We start from the raw sequence: 22,491 nt of genomic DNA, 5'->3' as shown, positions 1-22,491 counted from the left end.
ACATATACATGATTTTCACTAAATCCTTATGATTTCAGTGAGATATTCTCATACTGCAGATAAGGACATGGAAATTAATATAAAATAACATGCCCAAGGAAGGTGCTCACAGAGGAAACCAAATCTAAGTTTATCTAATTCTAGAATCTGTGCTCCTTCCAATAATACCACACCACTTAATACAGTGAGTTTCTAATACAGTTCATTTTAGGGAAAAATACTGTTCAATTTTTCTTTACATACATCTTGATGCTACCTTTTCAAACTCACTTTCTGACTTGTAACTTTGCAGCATATTTATATAATGATAAACCAACATTTTAAAAATTAAATTTAGAAGTATCAGTATTATTCTCTTAAGCTTGCATCCCAACTATTTTGCCTTTGCCTTTTTGTTCAAGAAACCACATAAAACCCATCAGGAAATATTCATATGGCAACACCCCGATTATATGCAGTTGAAACATCCAGCACCACAGCAAGACTACGAGGCATCAGGCAGAAGTCAGTGAAACCCAAGCAGCCTCAGAGAGTTGAATACACTGAGTTCTCTGAGACACCAGACCAATTCCACTGCCATCCAGACCTTGAGACTAAGAAAGAGACCAGTTAGAAAGCCAATGGCATAACAACTTGATCTGTCAGGCAAAGTACAGGAAAGTGAGCAGAGAGGTGGGGAGAGGATAGTGAGGGAGGTGGGAGGAGAGGAAGGAGGAAGCATGTCGCTGGGAAGAGGAAGAAAGCAGCATAGAAATAAAACCAAGATAAACAATACGGAATGAACTAGAAAATCCAGGACACTCAAGACTATGCTGATTAATAAGGATATGATCATGGCTCCTCAGCTTCTCACTTACATACTGAAAACCACTGCAGTAAAGAATGTTATAAGCATAGAGATGAACTGGTAGCAGTGTTCATTTTAGAACTAGAATTAAAAACTATTTTTCTTAAAGGTATGTAGCTAATGCATTATAATTTAGGGGTCCAAAATTTGATCTCTGCTTGCTAAAAATCAAATTATATAACAAGACTTTTATTTTCTTACATTTCTCAAGTTACTTAAGTCATTGGAAAATAAAATCACATGTTTAACAATTTTTGGCCACCAACTTTTAATAATACATATTTAATTTTCAGAAACATATGCTAACCATCAACAACATTATTAGGGTTCCATCAACCCCAGATGTTATTTCATTGGTACATTATCAATATTTACAAAGGCTTCCAAATTTAACAACACAAAACAAAACAGCTTAATTTTTAAAACTACAATGCTTTAAAAAAATGTAAACAGTCCATTTTTACATTATTGTAAAAAAGAAGACTCACTCCTTAATGCGGCTTAATTTTTTTTAAGTGAGCAAAGCCTGGTGCTCATGGATAAAGAATGAAAAGAATTCTTTACATAGAAACATTGTGCTCCAGTGTGGCAAAAAAAAAAAAAATTATATATACACATACAAAGAAAAGAATCTTAAGTCCACAATTTAGACCACACACACAAAAAAAATCGTCCCCAAATTGAGAAATTTATAAAAACCATTTACACATGGTTGTTGACCTATTGAAAACCTATATAACATTTTTAAAACAATAACTCAGTCAAAAGATACCACTTCTCTTAAAAATGAAATTTTGTGCAAAAGAAATTATTTAAGCTAGAAACAAGACACTCCTCCTCAATAAGAGGCCAAAAGAGCCACTGAAATAATTTAACTCTGTTAGATTTAGTGCATGTAACCAAAAGGCACACACATGTGATTAATATATTAATATATTTTCATGCAGAAACCTGTGCATGTTCACAATTATATAACAAAAACACAAACGTAACAAAATGTAAAGCCTAATGTTTGGCAATGTTATTCTAGCTACATTCCTTTCTAGTCTATCAATCCAGAGTTTACTAGATCATTAACACTGCCTCTCAAAAAATATATTATATTTGAACAACTTCCAATAAAAATTTAAAAAAAGGATGTTAACCTGAAACACTATGATTTTTTTCAGTCCTGGTACATACAGAAACTTACTGATATGTTTATTTTAAATGTCATTTCAAATTAAGATACATTTTTCCTTTTGTTAATAAACACTTTGATTGCTCCAGTGAAGTCAGCAGAGAGAAGAACTTCTGTGTTGTCTGTCTTCATAATACCTTAAAAGCATAAAAAAAAGTTTTTCATTGATTTTAAAGGAATATGAAGTCTGCTGCTACCAGCCTGTCACATGCCCATGACCCTCAACCTCTGGGGTGGGAAGAACCTCTCCCCGCCTTTTCAGTCTATTTCCTGGCTTGCTCCCGTAATCCTTTCATCCTCTCTGAGGCTCAATTCCACTTTACCTTGTCTTAGCTGCTCTTTTCCTTGCATAGGGAGATTATGGCCCCTTGGGGCCTGGATGCCTGGATTTAGTCCCAGGCAGCCAAGGCCTCTAAATTGTCTAATTCTTCATTTCATGGCAAGAGTGTGTGTGTGTTAGTCACTTAGTCGTGTCCAACTCTTTGCGACCCGATGGACTACAGCTCACCAGGCTCCTCTGTCCATGGGATTCTCCAGGCAAGAAGAATACTGGAATGGGTTGCTGTGCGTTCCTCCAGGGGAATCTTCCTGAGCCAGGGATTGAACCTGGGTCTCCTGCATTGCAGGCAGATTCTTTACTATCTGGGCCATCAGAGAAGCCCTCACAGCAAGAGGCTAGTGTATTATTCAGCCCCAGGACTGGAGTGTTGGCAAGATGGGATCAGCTGGGCAAGTCTTTTGCTAACAGGGTTCACTAATGAGATTGACAGTAAGGTTTACTGTACAGCAGACATACTGGAACTGCCATGAAATGCAGTACACATGATTGCTCTGTGAATGCTGACAACACCTTTTGCCTTTCCAGTCCATACTGAAGAACTATGTAGCTATGCTGAATGGCAAAAATGCTTACCTCTTACGTTTGCCGGTAAAAACATTTAACAAACAAAATTCAGGTTAACGATTATGCACAGGCAAAAATTGTAGACTTAAGAAGTGCTGACTTGTGAGGAAGCAGATAATCCAAACTTTAAATGGACAGTTGTGTACAGGATGAGTTAGACAAAATGGTTTCACTTAGATTTGCTAAAAACATATGCTAAACCTTTGAACATTCCTAATACACTTTTCATTTATCTCAAAGTACCATCATGCAGCAGAAGCAGCAGCAAACAACTGACAGATATCAGAGAGGCTGGAGAAGAAAAGAAATCATCATATATATAAATATAAAAATGTTTTATAAGATACTATATAATGAAGATGATAATATCTATTACACGTCAGGCATTTTGCTAGATGCATGTGTTATCTTTAATTCTTATCACAACCTTGTTTCTTTTTTTAGTTTTCAGCTGTATCTTTTTAAAAATTGAAGTATAGTTGATTTACAATACTGTGTTAGTTTCAGTTGTTCAGAAAAGTGATTGAGACATGCATACACTTGGAGGTACATAAATATGTACATGAGCTTCCCACGTGGCACTAGTGGTATTGGACCCGCTTGCCAATGCAGGTAGATGTAAGAGACATGGGTTCGACCCCTGGGTTGGGAAGATCCCCTGTAAGAAGGTATGGCAACCTACACCAGTGTTCTTGCCCAGAAAACCCCATGGGCAGAGAAGCCTGGCAGGCTGCAGTCCATAGGGTCGCACAGAGTTGGGCACAACTAAAATGACTTAGCATGCACACACATATATGTACATATATATTTTTTCCATTATAGGTTGTTACAAGATATTGAATATGTTCCCTGTGCTATATAGTAAATCTTTGTTATATATATTTTATATAAGGTAGTGTGCATCTGTTAAACCCGTACTCATAATTTCTCCCTCTCCTCTTCCTTTTTGGTAACTATAAGTTTGTTTTCTATGTCTGTGAGTCTGTTTCTGTTTTGTAAGTTCATTGGTACTATTTTTTAGATTTCATATATAAATGCTATCATACTTATCTTTGTCTGTCTGACTTACTTCACTTAATATAATCGTTAGGTCCATCCATATTGCTGCAAGTGGCATTATTTCATTCTTTTTAATGGGTGAGTAATATTTCTGTGTGTGTGTGTGTGTGTGTGTGTGTGTGTGTGTATACTGTACCTTTGACTTGCATTTCTCTAATAATTAGTGATATGGAACATCTTATCATGTGCCTGTTGGCCATCTGTATGTCTTCTTTGAAAAAATGTCATTTAGGTCTTCTGCCCATATCAAAACCTTATCAATGAGGTATTATCACCATTTTAAACATGAGGAAAATGGAAGCTTAAATAGTCAAATATGTCAGGAATAAAGAGGAGGGCAATCAGATATACTTTATGATCTCATACCCTGGGTTTGAGAGTATTCTTAGAATATACCTACACAGGTAGAAAATAGCAAACACAAATCTGAGTATGATCCAAAGTTGTGCCTCTTTAAAAAGGACCCAGCGAAGTGGTAACTGAACAATGTTAATACTGTGCGGTTTTGAGAAGTCTAAAAAAAAGCACTTTCCATTTTTCCTCAAATAGTTTAAAAAGCTAGAATTTTCTGTGCAATATGTAGGGGAATGTACAGAGTGTAAAAAGGAATCATTGGACAAAAAGAAAAGAAAAAACCCAACCAAACGACTTAATTTAGAAGAGAGAAACAGGATTTGACTGTGAGGGAAAAAAATGAAAAGAAATATTTCCAAACAGGCATTTAGTAAAGGTGTAATAATTCTGAGTTGGTTTATTTTTAAATCATGTAATTGAAAGAAGTGCTAGACTGAAGCTTGTCTTTGGTATCAAAATTTTGCTTCACAGACAGAAGAAATAGTGTATTTAGTGCAGTGTAGAGTGCAAACAATACCACAAGGGAAACTGCTTGAGATTAAATAAACATGCTTGAGAACTTTTAAATATTCAAATAATTTTAGAAGCACTCTTGGTACACTGTATGTATTGCCGTGTCTTTATAACACTCTTCAAGACCTGGTGTAGTCTCTAAAGTGAGAAAACGCATTTACTAAAATATTCTGCAATCGAGTGTAACAATACAAACTGTTTTTGTTAACAACTGGTCCAAATTCACATGGCTTTATCTTGTTCTTAAGAATTAACAGAAAAAAAAAGAATTAACAGGAAAATAATTTTTATATAATTGGCACTCACTACTACTTGATGGTTTCTTTTCACTTCCTAATCTGAGCATTTTATATAACTGAAAGGACTCTTCATTATTAAAGCCTTATTACACGCTTGGAGATGTTGGGTTGACCAAAAACTTCATTCAGGTTTTTCCACTGGATATGAGGGAAAAACCCAAACAAACTTTTTGGTCAACCCAAGAGCTATCTATGAGAAGCTATAAATTTGTGGCAAGAGAAAAGAATACTGCTTTCATTTTGGTTTAACTCACTTTTTCAGTAATTCTTTATTAAGCATCTACCATATGCAGGCAAGCACTGGGCTAGGCACTGGCACTACAACAATAAATAAAATACATAAAATCTGTGTCCTCACAGAGATGATACTGTAGTGGAAGAGAAAGGTGATATATTTTGTATATATTTATGTCTTGTTTGCATTTCTCTAAAGAGAACAACTGTTCATAAAAAAATTACAACCTTTCAAAATTTTCATTTTTAATTCCCAGGTGAATTTAAGAGAAGTAAAACCTCCAAGAATTATGTTACCAAAACGTTCAGAAATGAATATCTGTCAACCATTATGTTGTATACAAGAAATATTCTTCATATTCATGAAGACCTCATAATACTCATAGATCAATGAAGCTACTAAAGGCTGATCAGAGAGCATGAAGGACAAATAAAACACAGGTACCTACCAGAGGGCATGGTTTCCAACACTTCAGCATCTTCACCTTTTTCATTTCCTTCTGATTTTTCAGATTGCACATCCAAAGACAACATCAAACTTGGGTTTGGAGCAAAGATAGCTGATGTAACAACTGCATTATGTGCTGTAAAAAAAAATCGACTTTAGGATAACTAATAAGCTTGATTCTAAACATCAAGATAAAAAGTATAATATGCAAAAAATATAATAGTGTATGTTCTATACAATTATCTTTAGAAATGAAGAGATAAGTAACTCAGAACTATTTAAAACTCAAAAATATTTTCTTAAAAAAAAAACCAAAACCACATACAAGTTCTGAGATTCCATGATGTCTCAAATTTTATACAAGTATAAGTTCTTCCTTGGTATAGAAAAGTCAAACAAAGCCAATACAAACTGAAAGCAGTTAAAACTGCCAAACTCTCTCTCTGAAATAATGCCTATACAAATTTACCTATAATATATCTTCATTTTAACTTTATTTATTTAAAAGACACACCAAACTGGGCATTTGCTTACCTTTAATACCTTCCCAAAAGTCATTACGATCTCTCCTGACTGAAGTAAACTTGCTTAAGTCATGGTAAGTACTCCAGATATAAACATACTTATCTTCTGAGCCACTAACAAGGTAATTAAAATCATGGCTAAATTTAGGGAAGAAAGAAAAAGAATCAAAGTTGTGGGGCTTTTTAGGGGTTTCTCTCTATCAGAGCTCCCTAGTTTGAACCACCTAAGAAAACATCTAAGAGAACTTGCTGAAATACAGACTCCTAGCCTCACTTCAGAGGCCCTAAACATTGATATGGGTGATATGGGTGATATGGTTGATATTGGTGGCCAGTGGCATTCGTATGTTCATCAAGGTTCTAGGTAACTGGTGCTGGGTTAACCCACACTGGGAGGAATGCTTGTTGCTGCTGCTTTGTCTCTAAGTCATGTACGACTCTGTGACACCAGGCCCGCCAGGCTCCTCCGTCCATGGGATTCCCCAGGCAAGAATACTGGAGTGGGTTGCCATTTCCTTCTCCAGGGGATCTTCCCCACCCAGGGATGGAACCTGTGTCTCCTGCATTGCAGGCAGATCCTATACCACTGAGCCAGGGAAGCCCTCAGGAGGAACGTCTACTTAAGAGATAAAAGAGAGAAGCTGAATACTAATTAAATTACTGGGTAATTACTGGGTAGTTCAAGAAAAACAGAGAACTGGTAAGAAAAGGACTGAAATAAAGAGGGCTATAAAGAAAGAAGAGGTAGGTATTTCAGGAGAGCCTGCAGACCCTAAATTAAAAGTTCAAATAATAATGACATGTAAAGGTATAAATACAGGACATTGTACCTTAGGGTCTCAAAATGCTTTATTAGTTTCTGTACTTAAAAGGCCAAGGGTGAGTGGTGGTGGGATAAATCTCCTCTTAGAAAGCATACATGAAAGTACAAAAGCACAAATTCTGGAGCTGGGAGTCTTCTAATCCTGGCTCTGCTACTACCACTGTGACTTAAGGCAAATTACTTAATTTTCTGGATGTTGCTTCCTCATCAGCAGAGAAGGAGCAATTCTAACTCTACCAAACAGGTGGATAAGGTAAGTTCTGTATGATTGATAATATGAGATACCAGTTGTAAAAATCCAAAGTAACTAACACCATTATACATAAACATATAAACATAAGGTATAGATCAATGGAAAAATGGGAGTAGGGGAGAAATATTGTGATCTCTATGGGGAATTCCTCATTGCCAATTTACCTGAAACTTGCTTTGATCTGGCTGCTGCTGTTGACATAACCTTTATACTTCATGGACAGCGACAAATCTCTAAGATCATATAGTCTGATTCTGGAGTCATTTGAGGTTACCAGTATCTAAAAACAAATCAAAGGAAAAGTTAAAAATACCACCATTTAATCTGTGTTAAGGTACAACCAAAAAAGGGTGTTACACAAATATAGAATATACCTCAAAACTAGAAAAAGCAATATTCCATAAGAAAGGAAATATATTCTTAGCCAAGATATGAAGAACTTACTTTCAGGAGTCTATATATAGTGTGGAGAGAGATGGTTTTGAATACTTAGTACCTTATTTTCTCCAGGTAAAGGCTCAATGCCAGTAATTTTTCTTCCAACCTTGTTGCGCCCTCTAGTAGATCGGACATGTATCTGTGTGTGGTATTTCAAATGCTAAAAGGAAACCACAATTTAAAAAGATCAGAATTAGAACCTCAAAGATCATCTGAGCCAACTCACAGACAAACATGGTATTAATATTATTTGTCCCAATTTACAGATAAGGCAGTTAAAGTCCAGGGAGGATACACCAACTTATTCCAAACCACAAAAGGGTCTTCCAAGTATTCAAGTATGTAATTTATACAAGATTGTCATTTACCTCTGTATCATAGAAAATACACCTTCCATCGTATGTTCCAATCACTGCATATTTGCCATTCTGACAGAAATTTGCAGCTGTGATCAATTTTGTTTGACCATCTACTTCATTCCACAAAGCCACTTTTTTGTCAGGTATGTTCCAAAGGCGGAGCTTTCCATCCAAAGACCCACTTAGAAAATACCTGTCATCCTAAAAAGGTGGCAAAAGAGGAAGCTTTCATTTTACCACATGAAGAAAAACTAATCAGCAAAATCAATACGTCAAGTCTATTAGAAATAAATGTTAAAATATGTAAGATTTTATTTTAAAAATATTAAAGTAAGCATTATTTTATTCACTAAAAATAACAATTAGAAACCTCAATATTCATTTTTGAGAAATGAGGTTCTAATCATTTATCATATCCTTAAACTGCTTTTCCCAAAGAACAGATGTTAACAGACAATGGAGTAAGTATCATGTAGAAGTGTTTTGTGATCAAATAAGTTTGAGAAATTCTGGGTTCTCTGTTAATATGTGTTCTGAATCTTTCTGCGAGGGGTTGGCAGGGGATCAGGTAGGGACACCTAGCAGGGCTAGCACATTCAAGGAACATGCTTTGGGAAACACTACCCTATAATGGTACATTTGCCCATACCTTCCTTGGGATACATGTAATAAATACATGGATAAAAAAGTAACTAATGTTAGTTAGCTCACAGAACCAGTTAATTTTTGGAACTCCAACACCCCGTCAGCAGAGAATCGCGTCACTATTTAAATTCTCAACCAAATTTTCAATTTCAAACCAAAGATTCTCAGATGGGGGCAAACAGGCCCCACAGGGGACATCTAGCTACGTCTGGAGATATTTCTGATTGTCACAATTTAGGGGGTGGGCGCTACTGACATCTAGTGGGAAGAGCCCAGAAATGCTGTTAAACACACTACAATGCACAAGACAGCCTTCCCTCTCTACAAAAAAGAATTATCCAACCCAAAATGCCACTAGTGCCAAGGTTTAGAAACCTTGTTCTAAACTAAACCAGGCCTATCACAAAGTTGCTCTAATTTTTGGTAACATAAGAATTAAAGATAAGATAAAATAATTAGGACACCAAAACATGAAACAGATTTTCTTTTCCACTCAAGATTATTATTCTTACCTACTTCTGAAGCCTGTCAAGGATAACCTTCATAGAATAGGTATTTTTACAGATATGGTATAGTAGGCTCAACTCAATGTATACCAGTAGAAGTGCTGAACAAGTAAAAATACTTTGTCTTTGTCTTACAATTCATTATATACACATATACACATGTGTATATGTGTGAGTATCTCTATTTTGCTATTTCTTTTATAACCCTGCTTCCTTCCAAGTTACATTATTTGATACAGTCATATTGCCAAGGAAAATGTCAACATCACTCCATTCTTCCCCAGCCCCTCTCATAAACTCTCCAGGTAAGTAGAAGTTTTAGAAATAAGGCTTTTCGGTTTCTAAAATAAAACCAAATAGAGGTATAGGAAAATTGCTGACTAAACAGAAACCTTAATGATAAAGTACTACATGGATAACTATCACCATCTAATACCCCTCCCTTTCCACACTGATACATTATAGTTAAAATAGAGGTGGGGGATTTTGTTCACAGTTGCTGACAGGGGTAAATCCATTCTTCTGTTGCATCCTTAGGTGACAGGATGGGGGTATTTTTCAGAAAGAAGCCTCGAGAGCTTGATGGTCAAACTGATATGGTGTTAACACAGATTAAACATCTTTAATTTTCAAAAGTTCTTAATAAAGTACTTTATTAATGCCTATGTTATAAGCCTGCCCAGGGAGGGAAATTATATTGAGAGACAAAAGTCATTCTTCTTTCTTAATCTGAGGAAAGAGAGAAAGAAATGTGAATATAATTGAAAGTCTGCATTAAAAAGACAACGGGTATTAACATATAGAGATGAGGACATGATTGGAAATGTAATCATATACACCAACATAGGGGAGGGAAAGTCAACGAAGGTCAGCTCAAGCCTTCCACTTATTTCAACCTAGCTGGTGAAGCAGTGCCAACACATGACATCCCTGTGCTTACAGCTGCAAAGAACTAAAACTTCTCTAGCCTTATGCATTTTAGTGGATCTATCTTACAAGGGCATCAGATAGGTCTGGAGTCCATGATAGTAGACTTTTCTCCTTTAGTTGAAATCATATGAAATTCCTTCTGGAAGAAAGATATTACAGGATTTTCTACACTGAAAATGAGTAAGAGGAGATCTCAAGATTCACAATGTTTCCAGATATGAAACAGGAATTCAGTCTATCTTGTAATGAATTTTGGTCTTTGCCACTTTCAACCTTTTCTTTATCTCTTCCCTTCCTGACTCTCCTGCAACTAACTATTCCTGCCTATATGCTTCCCTTTCTTATTTACCTGCTGTATTTTCTTCTTCCACCATCTCCAACCTCTTTCCTCTTTAATAGGATATCTTATTTATTTATACCCTGCAGGTTTTATTAAAGACTTGGGATGACTTTTCACTAGTATATTGATATTTAGACTATAACATTTCCAGCTCTTCTAATGCAGATTAGTACAATATTTAGTTCCTTTCTTATTTCTAAAGCAGAATGAAACATTAAGTTGCTGTAAACTATATGGCTATTAATAATTTTTTTTTCTGTAGTCCAGAAATGCTCCAGAGAAACCTGGTTCCCTCACCTTCCTCATAGTATAACAAAAAACATGTAAACACTTACTCTCGGATGGAAAGCTATGGCAGTGACAAAATCTATATGCTGAAAACAGCAAAGGCATTCTCTTCTGGAAATGTGCCATAATCTGACTGTTTTATCCATTGAAGAAGAAAGCAGAAAGTAGTTCTATGGAGAAATTGACATTGATTATTTTATCATCATATAAAAAAATATTTACACCATAAAAGTGAACTTTTAGTTTTAGTACCTCAATAGTTTTGTTATTATTATTACTGTTAAATGCAGGATCAGACAGCACAAAAGATATCCAATTCACTTGGACAATCCCATTTTCCCCCCAAATAGTTAAATACCATATTTCTTTGATTCTAAGACTTTTTCACATTACATATTCTGAAATGAGGATGAATCTTATGACTTCTATTGAAAGAAATTTGCAAGATGCCAAGAGAGGACCAGGGTGTGCCTTAGTCGCTGGAGTCTGCACCTACTGGAAGTTAGCATCACTTCGGTTATTTTCACATTGATAACACTAGTGAATTTTAACTTACATGAGTTCCCTAACTGTCACTTAACATGCCTTCAAAAAGATCACCATCCAAAGCAGCATGGAAATGAAAAGTTATTGTGCACCTGTCACACCTCAGGCAAGAAAATTAGAGAATAGAAACTGTTAAATGTCTCAGAATTTTCAAAGCTAGAAGAGGGTAGTGTAACTGACTTAGGCATTATGATGGCTCATCACCAGAAACCAAACATCTATTTGTCAAAAGCTTCCAGCTGGCTGAAGCTCTTTAACTTCTAAACACAAATCTATTTAAGGGAAGAACTATGAGTTATGCTGAACAAGGAAACTCAAATGAAATCTTAGTATTCTTTGGCATGAGTAAAGGTGCTAAACAAATTGAAATAATGATGATATTTACTGAGTACTTACAATATGCTAAACATTGTTCTCAGCACTATATAGCAACCCTATGAGGTATGTACATTATTATCTACTTTTGCAAATGAGAACACTGAGGTAGAGAGGTTACATAATTTGTCTAAGACTATACAGCTTGTCAGTGGCAGAGCTGCAATTTGAACCCGAGTAGTCTGGCTCTAGGTCAGGCTCTAACCACTATACTACTGTGCAGAGTGCTTATGAAAAATGAGATGCTTTGTTATTTGCTTAAAGTAATAAAGACTCTTTAATCTTTGAATGTAAAAAGACTAAGCACAAATATGGATTCAGATATGTTACTGTACTGATACATATATACTATCTGGGCTAGTGTAAAAATCTGTATATTTTATGTGGTATACCTATTTTAAAATAAAGATATATCTTACAACTAAAAACTTTGACATGAGAAAAAAAAAGAAAAAAAAGGAAAAAAGAAAAAGAAAAAAAAGAGAAAAGAATCTAAAAACCCAAAAATAAAAATATAAAATAAAACCAAAATAATAGAAAAAATAGAATTTTGAAAGATTTATAATAACTTTTGAAACATCTAATAGCAATTCTTTTTATTTTCAAGGTCCACTCAGTTCCAGAAGTTTTGAGGAGTATATACAGTTTGCTTTATATTTCCTGATATTTAATAACAAGTGTATAAAAACTAAATCTATGGTCTGCTGCTCATTAAAACTGAATTTATTCAATTCTTCCAACAGTCCATTGGTTTAAGTATACAAAAGAAATACTAAGACATCCCTAAAAGTGGTTCTATCATGCTAAGAGATTTTTGTTCAATAAATACTTATTAACTAAACAAAATTAAATAGTTTTCTTGAACTAAGCATGGTCTTATGAGTCAGAAAAATTAGATTCAGATCTAGGTTCTACCCATAACTAGTTTTGTGATCTGGGATGGGTCAGAGGCCCAGTCTTCTAATCCACAATATGAAATAGCATCCACCTCACAGCACTAAGAAGGTAAATGTTAAAAAAAAAAGAACTAACGAGGTAATTCTTGCTACCTGGCACAAAATAAATTTTCAACAAACAGAAAGCCCCCTATAAATATCAACTGTGCTAGATACTGAAAGAAACAACAGTAAAGAAAGTCAGACCCCTACTCTTGAGGGGCTTAGAATCTCATTGCCGATAAGACCTAGAAATGTACATACATAAACAGTTAAGTAACAAGAAAGTTTAAGGAAAGAGCACACAGACAGATGAAGGCCTTAAGAACAAAACTGAGGTTTTCTGGAGAAGAAATTCTGCCTTAAGACTCCAGTATGACACCTGCTGTGCTTTCAAAGTCTGCCCTACAGATTTTAAACTTGCTTGGCCCCACAACCGTGTGAGCCAATTCCTTAAAATAAACTTCCTGATGTATGCATTTCCTCTTGATTCTGTTACTCTGGAGAACCCTGACTGATACAGCGGTCAATGGAGAATTAATTTCTTCAGTTAGTTTTGCATTTCACAAAAAATACTGGCTTGCTCTAAGACAGTAAAATGAGTGTAGGGTTCCCAATTAGGTGCTTTGTACTTCTTATTCTAGATGAACATGATTAGAGTGAAGGGGGAAGTACAAAGGTACAACTGGGGCTCAATTTAGAATTAGACTAGCAGGTGAGGCCCAAGCTTGTTCCAGGAGGTTAGAGAAAGATGTTATGAAATGCACCCATAATATCTACACAAATATGATAGGTGCAGCAATTCAGAAGTGGAGTGACTCAAAGCTGAAGCTCAGGGAAGCCTGACTCGCTAGCATGTGTGCACGCTCAGTCATGTCCAACTCTTTGGAAGCCCACCAGGCTCCTCCATCCATGAGATTTTCCAGGCAAGAATACTAGAGCGAGTTGCCATTCTCTTCTCCAGGGGATCTTCCTGACCCAGGGGTTGAACCCACATCTCCTGCATTGGCAGTCAGATTCTTTATCACTGAGCCACCTGGGAATCCGACTTGCCAATACATACCAGTGATATCTTTGTGATACGTGAAGTTCTCCTGACATAGTTAAAATATATGGGCATTACCAGTATCCTTGCTAGTATTTTGTTAACTCAGATGACTCTTCTCAATTTAAGGCTTTTAAATATTACTTTCCCCCACAAATTCTTAATATATATTAGATTCTGATTACTGACAAATTTTAATACAAGGGAAGTATATTGAATAATGTAAAAATTTTAAAAAAAATTCCAAAAATGGCTTCATGTTTCAGATATCTTAAATGAAATTTAAAATATCTCTTAAAATTTTTGCAAACTTCTAAGATATTTGATTGGTGGCAAAATAGCCCGCTACTCCTAAAATAATCTTGCTCTAAGGAAAAAAAGCATAAAATGAAGACTTACCATTGATTTGTAGAATATAATTGTTAAACCTAAATTAATAATTTCATGAAGGTAGCAGACTAGCTCCAAAACAGTCTTGATTGGCTAGGTCAGACTTCATCTTTGTAGTTGAAGTCATATGCATTTTGCTGAGGACAGTTATTTTGCAAAACTACTTTATAAAAGAAGCAAGAAGTATAAGTATATAGACAGATTCAGATAGAAGCTGTTAAGTAACATAAACATTTTCTTATTAGCCTAATCTATCATTTCTCTTTTTTAATTTCAATTAATTTGTAACTCCCACAAAGTAGTTACAGAGATTCAGACTTGATGGTGATAATCATACAAATAAAACATTTCTTCTTATCCTAAAAAGTTATGCAGAATACAATATTCAAATAAGAAATTCTTACTTTAGACCAGGAAAGATCAAGCAGATCAGCAGTATGTCCTTTATATTTGCAAAACGGCCGTTGTCGAAATGGTGCATTTTTATCATCAGGGTCTTCATCAGTTCCACTGCATACCTATTTAGACATGAAAACAAATGTTAAAACTAGAAAAACAAAAGCTTCATACTCTTTCCTCCCTATTTGTTTTCCCATCATTTTGTATGATGTTTGACTAAAATCTTGACCCACTAAAACCCAACTCCTCTTTATGTTGAATCTACTACTTATTACTTCCTTACCTCCTTGTCCTAATAAACCAGGATCATCTCTAAAGACATTGTGCTATTGCAATCTTTCGCTCTCTAACAAAGCTCCCACTTTGTCTTTTTTTTTTTTTTTTAGCATCTGTTCCTTTAGGAGAGGTGGGAGCAAATACCAGGGGATGATCATGGGCTCAATAAAGGACAGAAATGGTAGGGACCTAACAGAAGCAGAAGATTTTAAGAAGAGGTGGCAGGAATACACAGAAGAACTGTACAAAAAAGATCTTCATGACCCAGATAATCACCATGGTGTGACCACTCACCTAGAGCCAGACATCCTGGAATGTGAAGTCAAGTGGGCCTTAGAAAGCATCACTAAAGCTAGTGGAGGTTATGGAATTCCAGTTGAGCTATTTCAAATCCTGAAAGACAATGCTATGAAAGGGCTGCACTCAATATGCCAGCAAATTTGGAACACTCAGCAGTGGCCACAGGACTGGAAAAGGTCAGTTTTCATTCCAATCCCAAAGAAAGGCAATACCAAAGAATGCTCAAACTACTGCACAGCTGCACTCATCTCACACACTAGGAAACTAATGCTCACAATTCTCCAAGCCAAGCTTCAGCAATACGTGAACCGTGAACTTCCAGATGTTTAAGCTGGTTTTAGAAAAGGCAGAGGAACCAGAGATCAAATTGCCAACATCTAATGGATCATCGAAAAAGCAAGAGAGTTCCAGAAAAACATCTGTTTCTGCTTTACTGACTAGGTCAAAGCCTTTGACTGTGTGGATCACAACAAACTGTGGAAAACTCTGAAAGAGATGGGAATACCAGGCCACCTGACCTGCCTCTCGAGAAACCTATATGCAGGTCAGGAAGCAACAGTTAGAACTGGACATGGAACAACAGACTGGTTCCAAATAGGAAAAGGAGTACGTCAAGGCTGTATATTGTCACCCTGCTTATTTAACTTACATGCAGAGTACATCATGAGAAACACTGGGCTGGAAGAAGCACAAGCTGGAATCAAGATTGCTGGGAGAAATATCAATAACCTCAGATATGCAGATGACACCACCCTTATGGCAGAAAGTGAAGAAGAACTAAAGAGCCTCTTGATGAAGGTGAAAGAGGAAAGGGGGAAAGTTGGCTTAAAACTCAGCATTCAGAAAACTAAGATCATGGCATCCGGTCCCATCACTTCATGGCAAACAGATGGGGAAACAGTGGAAACAGTAGCTGATTTTATTTTTCTGGGCTCCAAAATCACTGCAGATGGTGATTGCAGCCATGAAATTAAAAGACGCTTTCTCCTTGGAAGGAAAGTTATGACCAACCTAGACAGCATTTTAAAAAGCAGAGACATTACTTTGTCAACAAAGGTCTGTCTAGTCAAGACTATGGTTTTTCCAGTGGTCATATATGGATGTGAGAGTTGGACTATAAAGAAAGCTGAGTGCCAAAGAATTGATGCTTTTGAACTGTGGTGTTGGAGAAGACTCTTGAGAGTAGTCCCTTGGACTGCAAGGAGATCCAACCAGTCCATCCTAAAGGAGATCAGTCCTGGGTGTTCATTGGAAGGACTGATGTTGAAGCTGAAACTCCAATACTCTGGCCACCTGATGCAGAGAGCTGACTCATTTGAAAAGACCCTGATGCTGGGAAAGATTGAGGGCAGGAAGAAGGGGACGACAGGGGATAAGATGGTTGGATGGCATCACCGACTCAGTGGACATGGGTTTGGGTGGAATCCAGGAGTTGGTGATGGAGAGGCAGGCCTGGCGTGCTGCGGTTCATGAGGTCACAAAGAGTCAAACAGGACTGAGCGACTGAACTGAACTGATCATGATTGGTTTAAGCTAATTATGATGAGCTCACTCTCTTTTCCACCGATGATTGGTTTAGGCATAAGCATATGCTAGAATTTTCATCAATAAAACATGAGGGCAGGTTGGTTGGGGATGAGGAGATAGGGAAGGCTTCTAGAAAGATTTCCTCACTCTTAAAAAGGAGTATTCTAAAGGGACCTTCCTCTTTTCTGCCTCTGAACACTGTTGTCTGCATGTGACAGTAAGTCACCAAGAGAGTAGCAGTCATCTTACTACCATGAGGGGACCAAGTTAAAGAGAACAACAGATAATGAATAGCAAAGCAGGAGGATGGAATGACTTTGTGTCTCTGATGACATAACTGAGCTGCTGAATTAACCAACTCTGGAGCTGCCTTATCTCCCGACTGGCTGCCTTATTGTTTAAGACATTTTCAGTTGAATTTCTGTTATTTGAAGTCAAAAGCATACTGACAGGTAGAGGTGGGTAGAAAATAATGCCATGCATGTTTGCCACGCATTTATTTTACAATATGCTTGAAATTAAGAAAAAATTGAAGCTCAAAGATGTCAAAATAACATATTAAAGGTCACACAGCCACCTGTAAACAGCAGAACCAAAGCATCTAACTGTAAGTCCAGAGGTTGGTCCTCATATGCTTTAGAGGATGTTGCTTGAGCAAAAATACAGAAGGTTAGCTAAGACTTGTATATTTAGGGAAGGGTAGGTAGAATGATGAGGAGGGAGAAAAACTTATATGGAAAAAAGCAGAGGATTGGGACAAAAAGGTACTTTGAAGCCAGATCATAAATACCCCTGGATTTGCAGTTTAAAATTTCAGACATTCTAAGGTAATGGAGAGCCAAGACAAGTTTCTGAAAAGAAAAAAACAACATGATCTGACTGGGACTTTAGAAAGAGAATGCTGGGTAATAACATAAAAGGTGGTTTGGAAAGAGAATTGGGGCAGGAAGAGCAGTCAGTAAGTTTAAGAGTAATGAGGGCTTAAATAAGACAGTGGCCATGAGGACAGAGAGAAACTACTCCTGTTAGCTGTTAACAATTTTACAGGTTATAAAAATATCCTCACATCCACTGCGGAGGGAGACCAACAATATCAATGACCTGACCCTTTGCCAAACACTCCTAATGCTGGATGACTACAGCTACTTCCTCTAATTTTACTGTCAGATTAGTGAGCACCATGGGAAGACACAAAACAAAACAGGCTTCTTGCCCTATTACATCAAATTCAACTTTATGTTTAATAGTCCTTTTCATTTAATTAACTCCTTAGTGTATTGCCTCTAGCCATGATTCCAGGTCTCTTTTTTTCTCCTTAAACATCCATTTTCTTTCATGTATATCTGAATCACTTTGCTGTATACCTGAACCTATTCCAACACTGTTAATCAACTATACTCCAATATAAAGTTAAAAAAACATCCATTTTCTTCCCCTTGTATTCTACATATTTTTAAAATACTTCATGTATTTTTTATTATAAAGTAATACATACTCAGTATAGACAAATCAGAAAGCATAGAAAGTAGAAAAACTAAATGATCTGAGAGAATAGTATTGAAACATATATATTATCAAGTGTGAAACAGATCTCCAGTCCAGGTTGGATACATGAGACAAGTGCTCAGGGCTGGTACACTGGGAAGACCCAGAGGGATGGGATGGGGAGGTGGGTGGGAGGGGGGTTCAGGATGTACATGTAAATCCGTGGCTGATTCATATCAATGTATGGCAAAAACCACTACAATATTGTAAAGTAATTAGCCTCCAACTAATAAAAATAAATGAAAAAAAAAAAGAATTACCAAATGAAATCTTATATATTTTATCTATATCTCTCTGAATAGATATATATATATGTAGAGAGGTATTTTTATCTCTATGTAAATATAATGTATATATTAAACCTTATTATGAATATTTCAAATATACACAGTAGATAAAATAATATATAGTAACATAAACTCCATGCGTCCATCACCTTTTTAATGATTATCAACATTTTATTCATCTTGTTTTATCAATCTTCCCACTTTTATGTATTTGCTTATATTTGCTGGAGCAGTAAAAGCAAGATCTAAACATCAGTCATTTTATCAGTAAATATTCTATATGTATCTCTAACTAATAATCTCTCTTTTAAATATAACTATCATTACATTATCATACCTAAAAATACCATTTGTATCATCTAATATCTAATTTATATCTAAATATCCTGATTATATAAAAATGTCATTTTAAAGTTAGATTGCTTTGAAAATTTGTTAACCTTTTGATATTTATTAACACTTACTATATACCAGGTATGGTATATAACTTGAATGCCAAAATAAATACTTCTAATCTACTTATAATCTATTCTCAGTATTTAAGTCAGAGTAAGCCTTTTAAAATATGTCAGACTATGTCATTCTCTGTTCAAAAATTCTCCATCGGCTTCTTTCTCGGAGTAAAAGCCAAAGTCCTTGCAGTGGCCTACATATTATGGCTGCCCCATCTACACCTCCATGACTTCATTTTCTATTATTCTTCTCTTACTCACTGGCTCCAACTACCCAGGCCTCAATGCTATTTACTGAACATACCAGAACTCCTGCCTTATCACTGTTTCACATGCTGCTGTTCCCTCTACCTGGAATGTTCTTCTCCTCCACATAGCCAGATAGATGATCCCTCTCTCACCTCCTTCAAGTTTTCTTCAAATGACAACTTCTCAATGAAGCTTTGCTTGTCCACTGTATTTACCTCCCATCACCCCACTTTTTTTTCCCATGAAAATTTTCACCTTCTAATATATTACAAAATTTACTTGCTTTGTTTCTCTGTCTTCGACCACTAGAGTAAGTTTCGTAAAAATAGATTTTTTGGTTTCTTTTATTCACTACTATATCCCCAGCCTTCATGGATCACAGCCTTGTCATGCAGAAGGGGCTTGCATAACTCAATGAAGCTCTGAGCCATGCTGTGCAGGGTCACCCAAGACAGACGGGTCATAGTAGAGAGTTCTGATAAAATGTGGTCCACTGGAGGAGGGAATGGCAAACCACTCCAATGTTCTTGCTGTGAGAAACCCATTAACATAAACAGTATGAAAAGATAGAAAGATATGACACCAAAAGATGAGCGGCCCCCCCGCCCCCTGCAGGTCAGAAGGTGTCCAATATGCTACTAGGGAAGAGTGGAGGGCAATTACTAACAGCTCCAGAAAGAAAGAAGTGGCTGGGCCAAAGTGGAAATGATGTTCAGTTGTCAATGTGCCTGGTGGTGAAAGTAAAGTTCAATGCTACAAAGAACAATAGTGTGTAAGAAGCTAGAATGTTAGGTTCATGAATCAAGGTAAATTGGATGTGATCAAGCAGGAGATAGCAAGAGTGAACATCAATATCTTAGTAATCAGTGAACAAAAATGAATGGGAATGGGCCAATTTAATTCAGATGGCCATTATATCTACTACTGTAGGCAAGAATCCCATAGAAGAAATGGAGTAGCCCTCACAGTCAACAAAGGAGTTTGAAATGCAGTACTTGGGTGCAATCTCAAAAATGACAGAATGATCTCAGTTCGTTTCTAAGGCAAACCATTCAACATCACAGGAATCCAAGTCTATGCCCCAACCACTGATGTTGAAGAAGCTGAAGTTGACCAGTTCTAAGAGGACCTACAAGCCCTTTTAGAACTAACATCAAAAAAAAAAAAAAAGACGTCCTTTTCATCATAGGGGATTGGAAGGCAAAAGTAGGATGTCAAGAGATACCTGGAGTAACAGGCAAGTTTGGCCTTGGAGTACAAAATGGAGCAGGGCAAAGGTTAACAGAGCTTTGTCAAGAGAACACATTGATCATAGCAAACATACTCTTCCAACAACACAAGAGACGACTCTACACGTGGACATCACCAAATGGTCAACACTGAAATCAGTCTGATTACATTCTTTGCAGCCAAAGATGGAGACGCTCTACACAGTCAGCAAAAAGAAGATTTGGAGCTGACTGTGGCTCAGATCATGAGCTCCTTATTGCAAAATTCAGGCTTAATTGAAGAAATTAGGGAAAACCATTAGGCCATTCAGATATGATCTAAATCAAACCCCTTATGATTATATAGTGGAAGTGACGAACAGATTCAAGGGACTAGATCTGGTAGACAGAGAACCTAAAGAACTATGAACAGAGGTTCATAACACTGTACAGGAGGCAGTGACCAAAACAATCACCAAGAAAAAGAAATGCAAGAAGGTAAAGTGGTTGTCTGAGGAGGCTTTACAGATAGCTGGGAGGTGAAAGGCAAGGGAGAAAAGGAAAAATATACCCAACTGAATGAAGCATTCCAGAGAATAGCAAAGAGAGATAACAGGCCTTTTTCAATGAAAGTGCAACGAAGTAGAGGAAAACAACAGAATGGGAAAGACTAGAGACCTCGTCAAGAAAACTGGAGATACCAAGGGAACATTTCATGCAAGGATGGGCAAAAGAAAGGATAGGAAATGTAAGGACCTAACAGAGGCAAAAGAGATAAACAACAGGTGGCAAGAATACACAGAACTATACAAAAAAGGTCTTAAGGACCTGGATAACCATGATGGTGTGGGCACTCACCTAGAGTCAAACATCCTGGAGTGTGAAATCAAGGGGGCCTTAGGAAGCATTACTATGAACAAAGCTAGTGGAGTGATGGAATTCCAGCTGAGTTATTTAAAATCCTAAAAAGTGATGCTGTTAAAAGTGTTGCATTCAAAATGCGAGCAAATTTGGAAAACTCAGCAATGGCCACAGGACTGGAAAAGGTCAGTTTTCATTCCAATCCCAAAGAAGTGCAGTGCCAAACTACCGTACAATTGTGCTCATTTCACATGCTAGTAAGGTTATGCTCAAAATCCTTCAGCTAGGCTTCAACAGTATGTGAACCAATGTACAAGCTGGGTTTAGAAAAGGCAGAAGAACCAGAGATCAAATTGCCAACATTCACAGGATCACAGAGAAAGCAAGCGAATTCCAGAAAAACATCTGCTTCATTGACTATGTGAAAGCCTTTGACTGTGTGGATCACAACAAATTGTGGAAAATTCTTCAAGAGATGAGAATACCAGACCTCTTTACCTGCCTCCTGAGAAACCTGTATGCAGGTCAAGAAGCAACAGTTAGAACCAGACATGGAACAACTGATTGGTTCCAAATTGGGAAAGGAGTAGGACAAGGCTGTATATTGTCATCCTGCTTATTTAACTTATACAGAGAGTACATCATGTGAAATGCCAGGCTGGATGAATCACAAGCTGGAATCAAGATTACCGGGAGAAATATCAATAACCGCAGATATGAAGATAATACTACCGTTATGGCAGAAAGTGAAGAGGAACTAAACAGCCTCTTGATGAAGGTGAAAGAGGAGAATGAAAAAGCTCGCTTTAAACTCAACATTCAAAAAACTAAGGTCATGACATCTGGTCCCATCACTTCATGGCAAATAGAAGAGGTAAAAGTGGAAGCAGCAAGAGATTTTATTTTCTTGGGTTCCAATATCACTGCAGACAGTGACAGCAGCCGTGAAATTCAAAGATGCTTGCTCCTTGGAAGGAAAGCTATGACAAACCTAGACAGCATATTAAAAAGCAGAGACATTACTTTGCCAGCAAAGGTCTGTATAGTCAAAGCTGTGGTTTTTCCAGTAGTCATGTAAAGATGGGAGAGTTGGACTGGAAAGAAGGCTGAGCACCAAATAATTAATGCTTTTGAATTATGCTGTTAAGACTC

At 36.7% G+C, this 22,491-nt stretch overlaps 1 protein-coding gene across 1 annotated transcript in view; it reads right to left on the bottom strand.

The window, feature by feature from the left end:
* Positions 1 to 1,093: 1,093 nt before the first annotated feature.
* The window catches only part of WDR44 (WD repeat domain 44), an 84,380-nt gene continuing 62,982 nt past the window's right edge, over positions 1,094 to 22,491 (bottom strand). Inside the window, exons 13-20 of the mRNA XM_043895866.1 lie at positions 14,640 to 14,753; positions 10,992 to 11,114; positions 8,245 to 8,436; positions 7,935 to 8,036; positions 7,603 to 7,718; positions 6,373 to 6,500; positions 5,840 to 5,974; positions 1,094 to 2,164 (exon numbers count right to left, since the gene is read on the bottom strand). Coding sequence (XP_043751801.1) covers positions 2,070 to 2,164; positions 5,840 to 5,974; positions 6,373 to 6,500; positions 7,603 to 7,718; positions 7,935 to 8,036; positions 8,245 to 8,436; positions 10,992 to 11,114; positions 14,640 to 14,753 — 1,005 coding nt within the window. The 3' untranslated portion in view covers positions 1,094 to 2,069. The remainder of the gene's footprint in view (positions 2,165 to 5,839; positions 5,975 to 6,372; positions 6,501 to 7,602; positions 7,719 to 7,934; positions 8,037 to 8,244; positions 8,437 to 10,991; positions 11,115 to 14,639; positions 14,754 to 22,491) is intronic.

The sequence above is a fragment of the Cervus elaphus genome, chromosome X, assembly GCF_910594005.1.
Source record: "Cervus elaphus chromosome X, mCerEla1.1, whole genome shotgun sequence".
NCBI lineage: Eukaryota > Metazoa > Chordata > Mammalia > Artiodactyla > Cervidae > Cervus > Cervus elaphus.
This window is presented reverse-complemented; position numbering and strand designations above follow the sequence as displayed.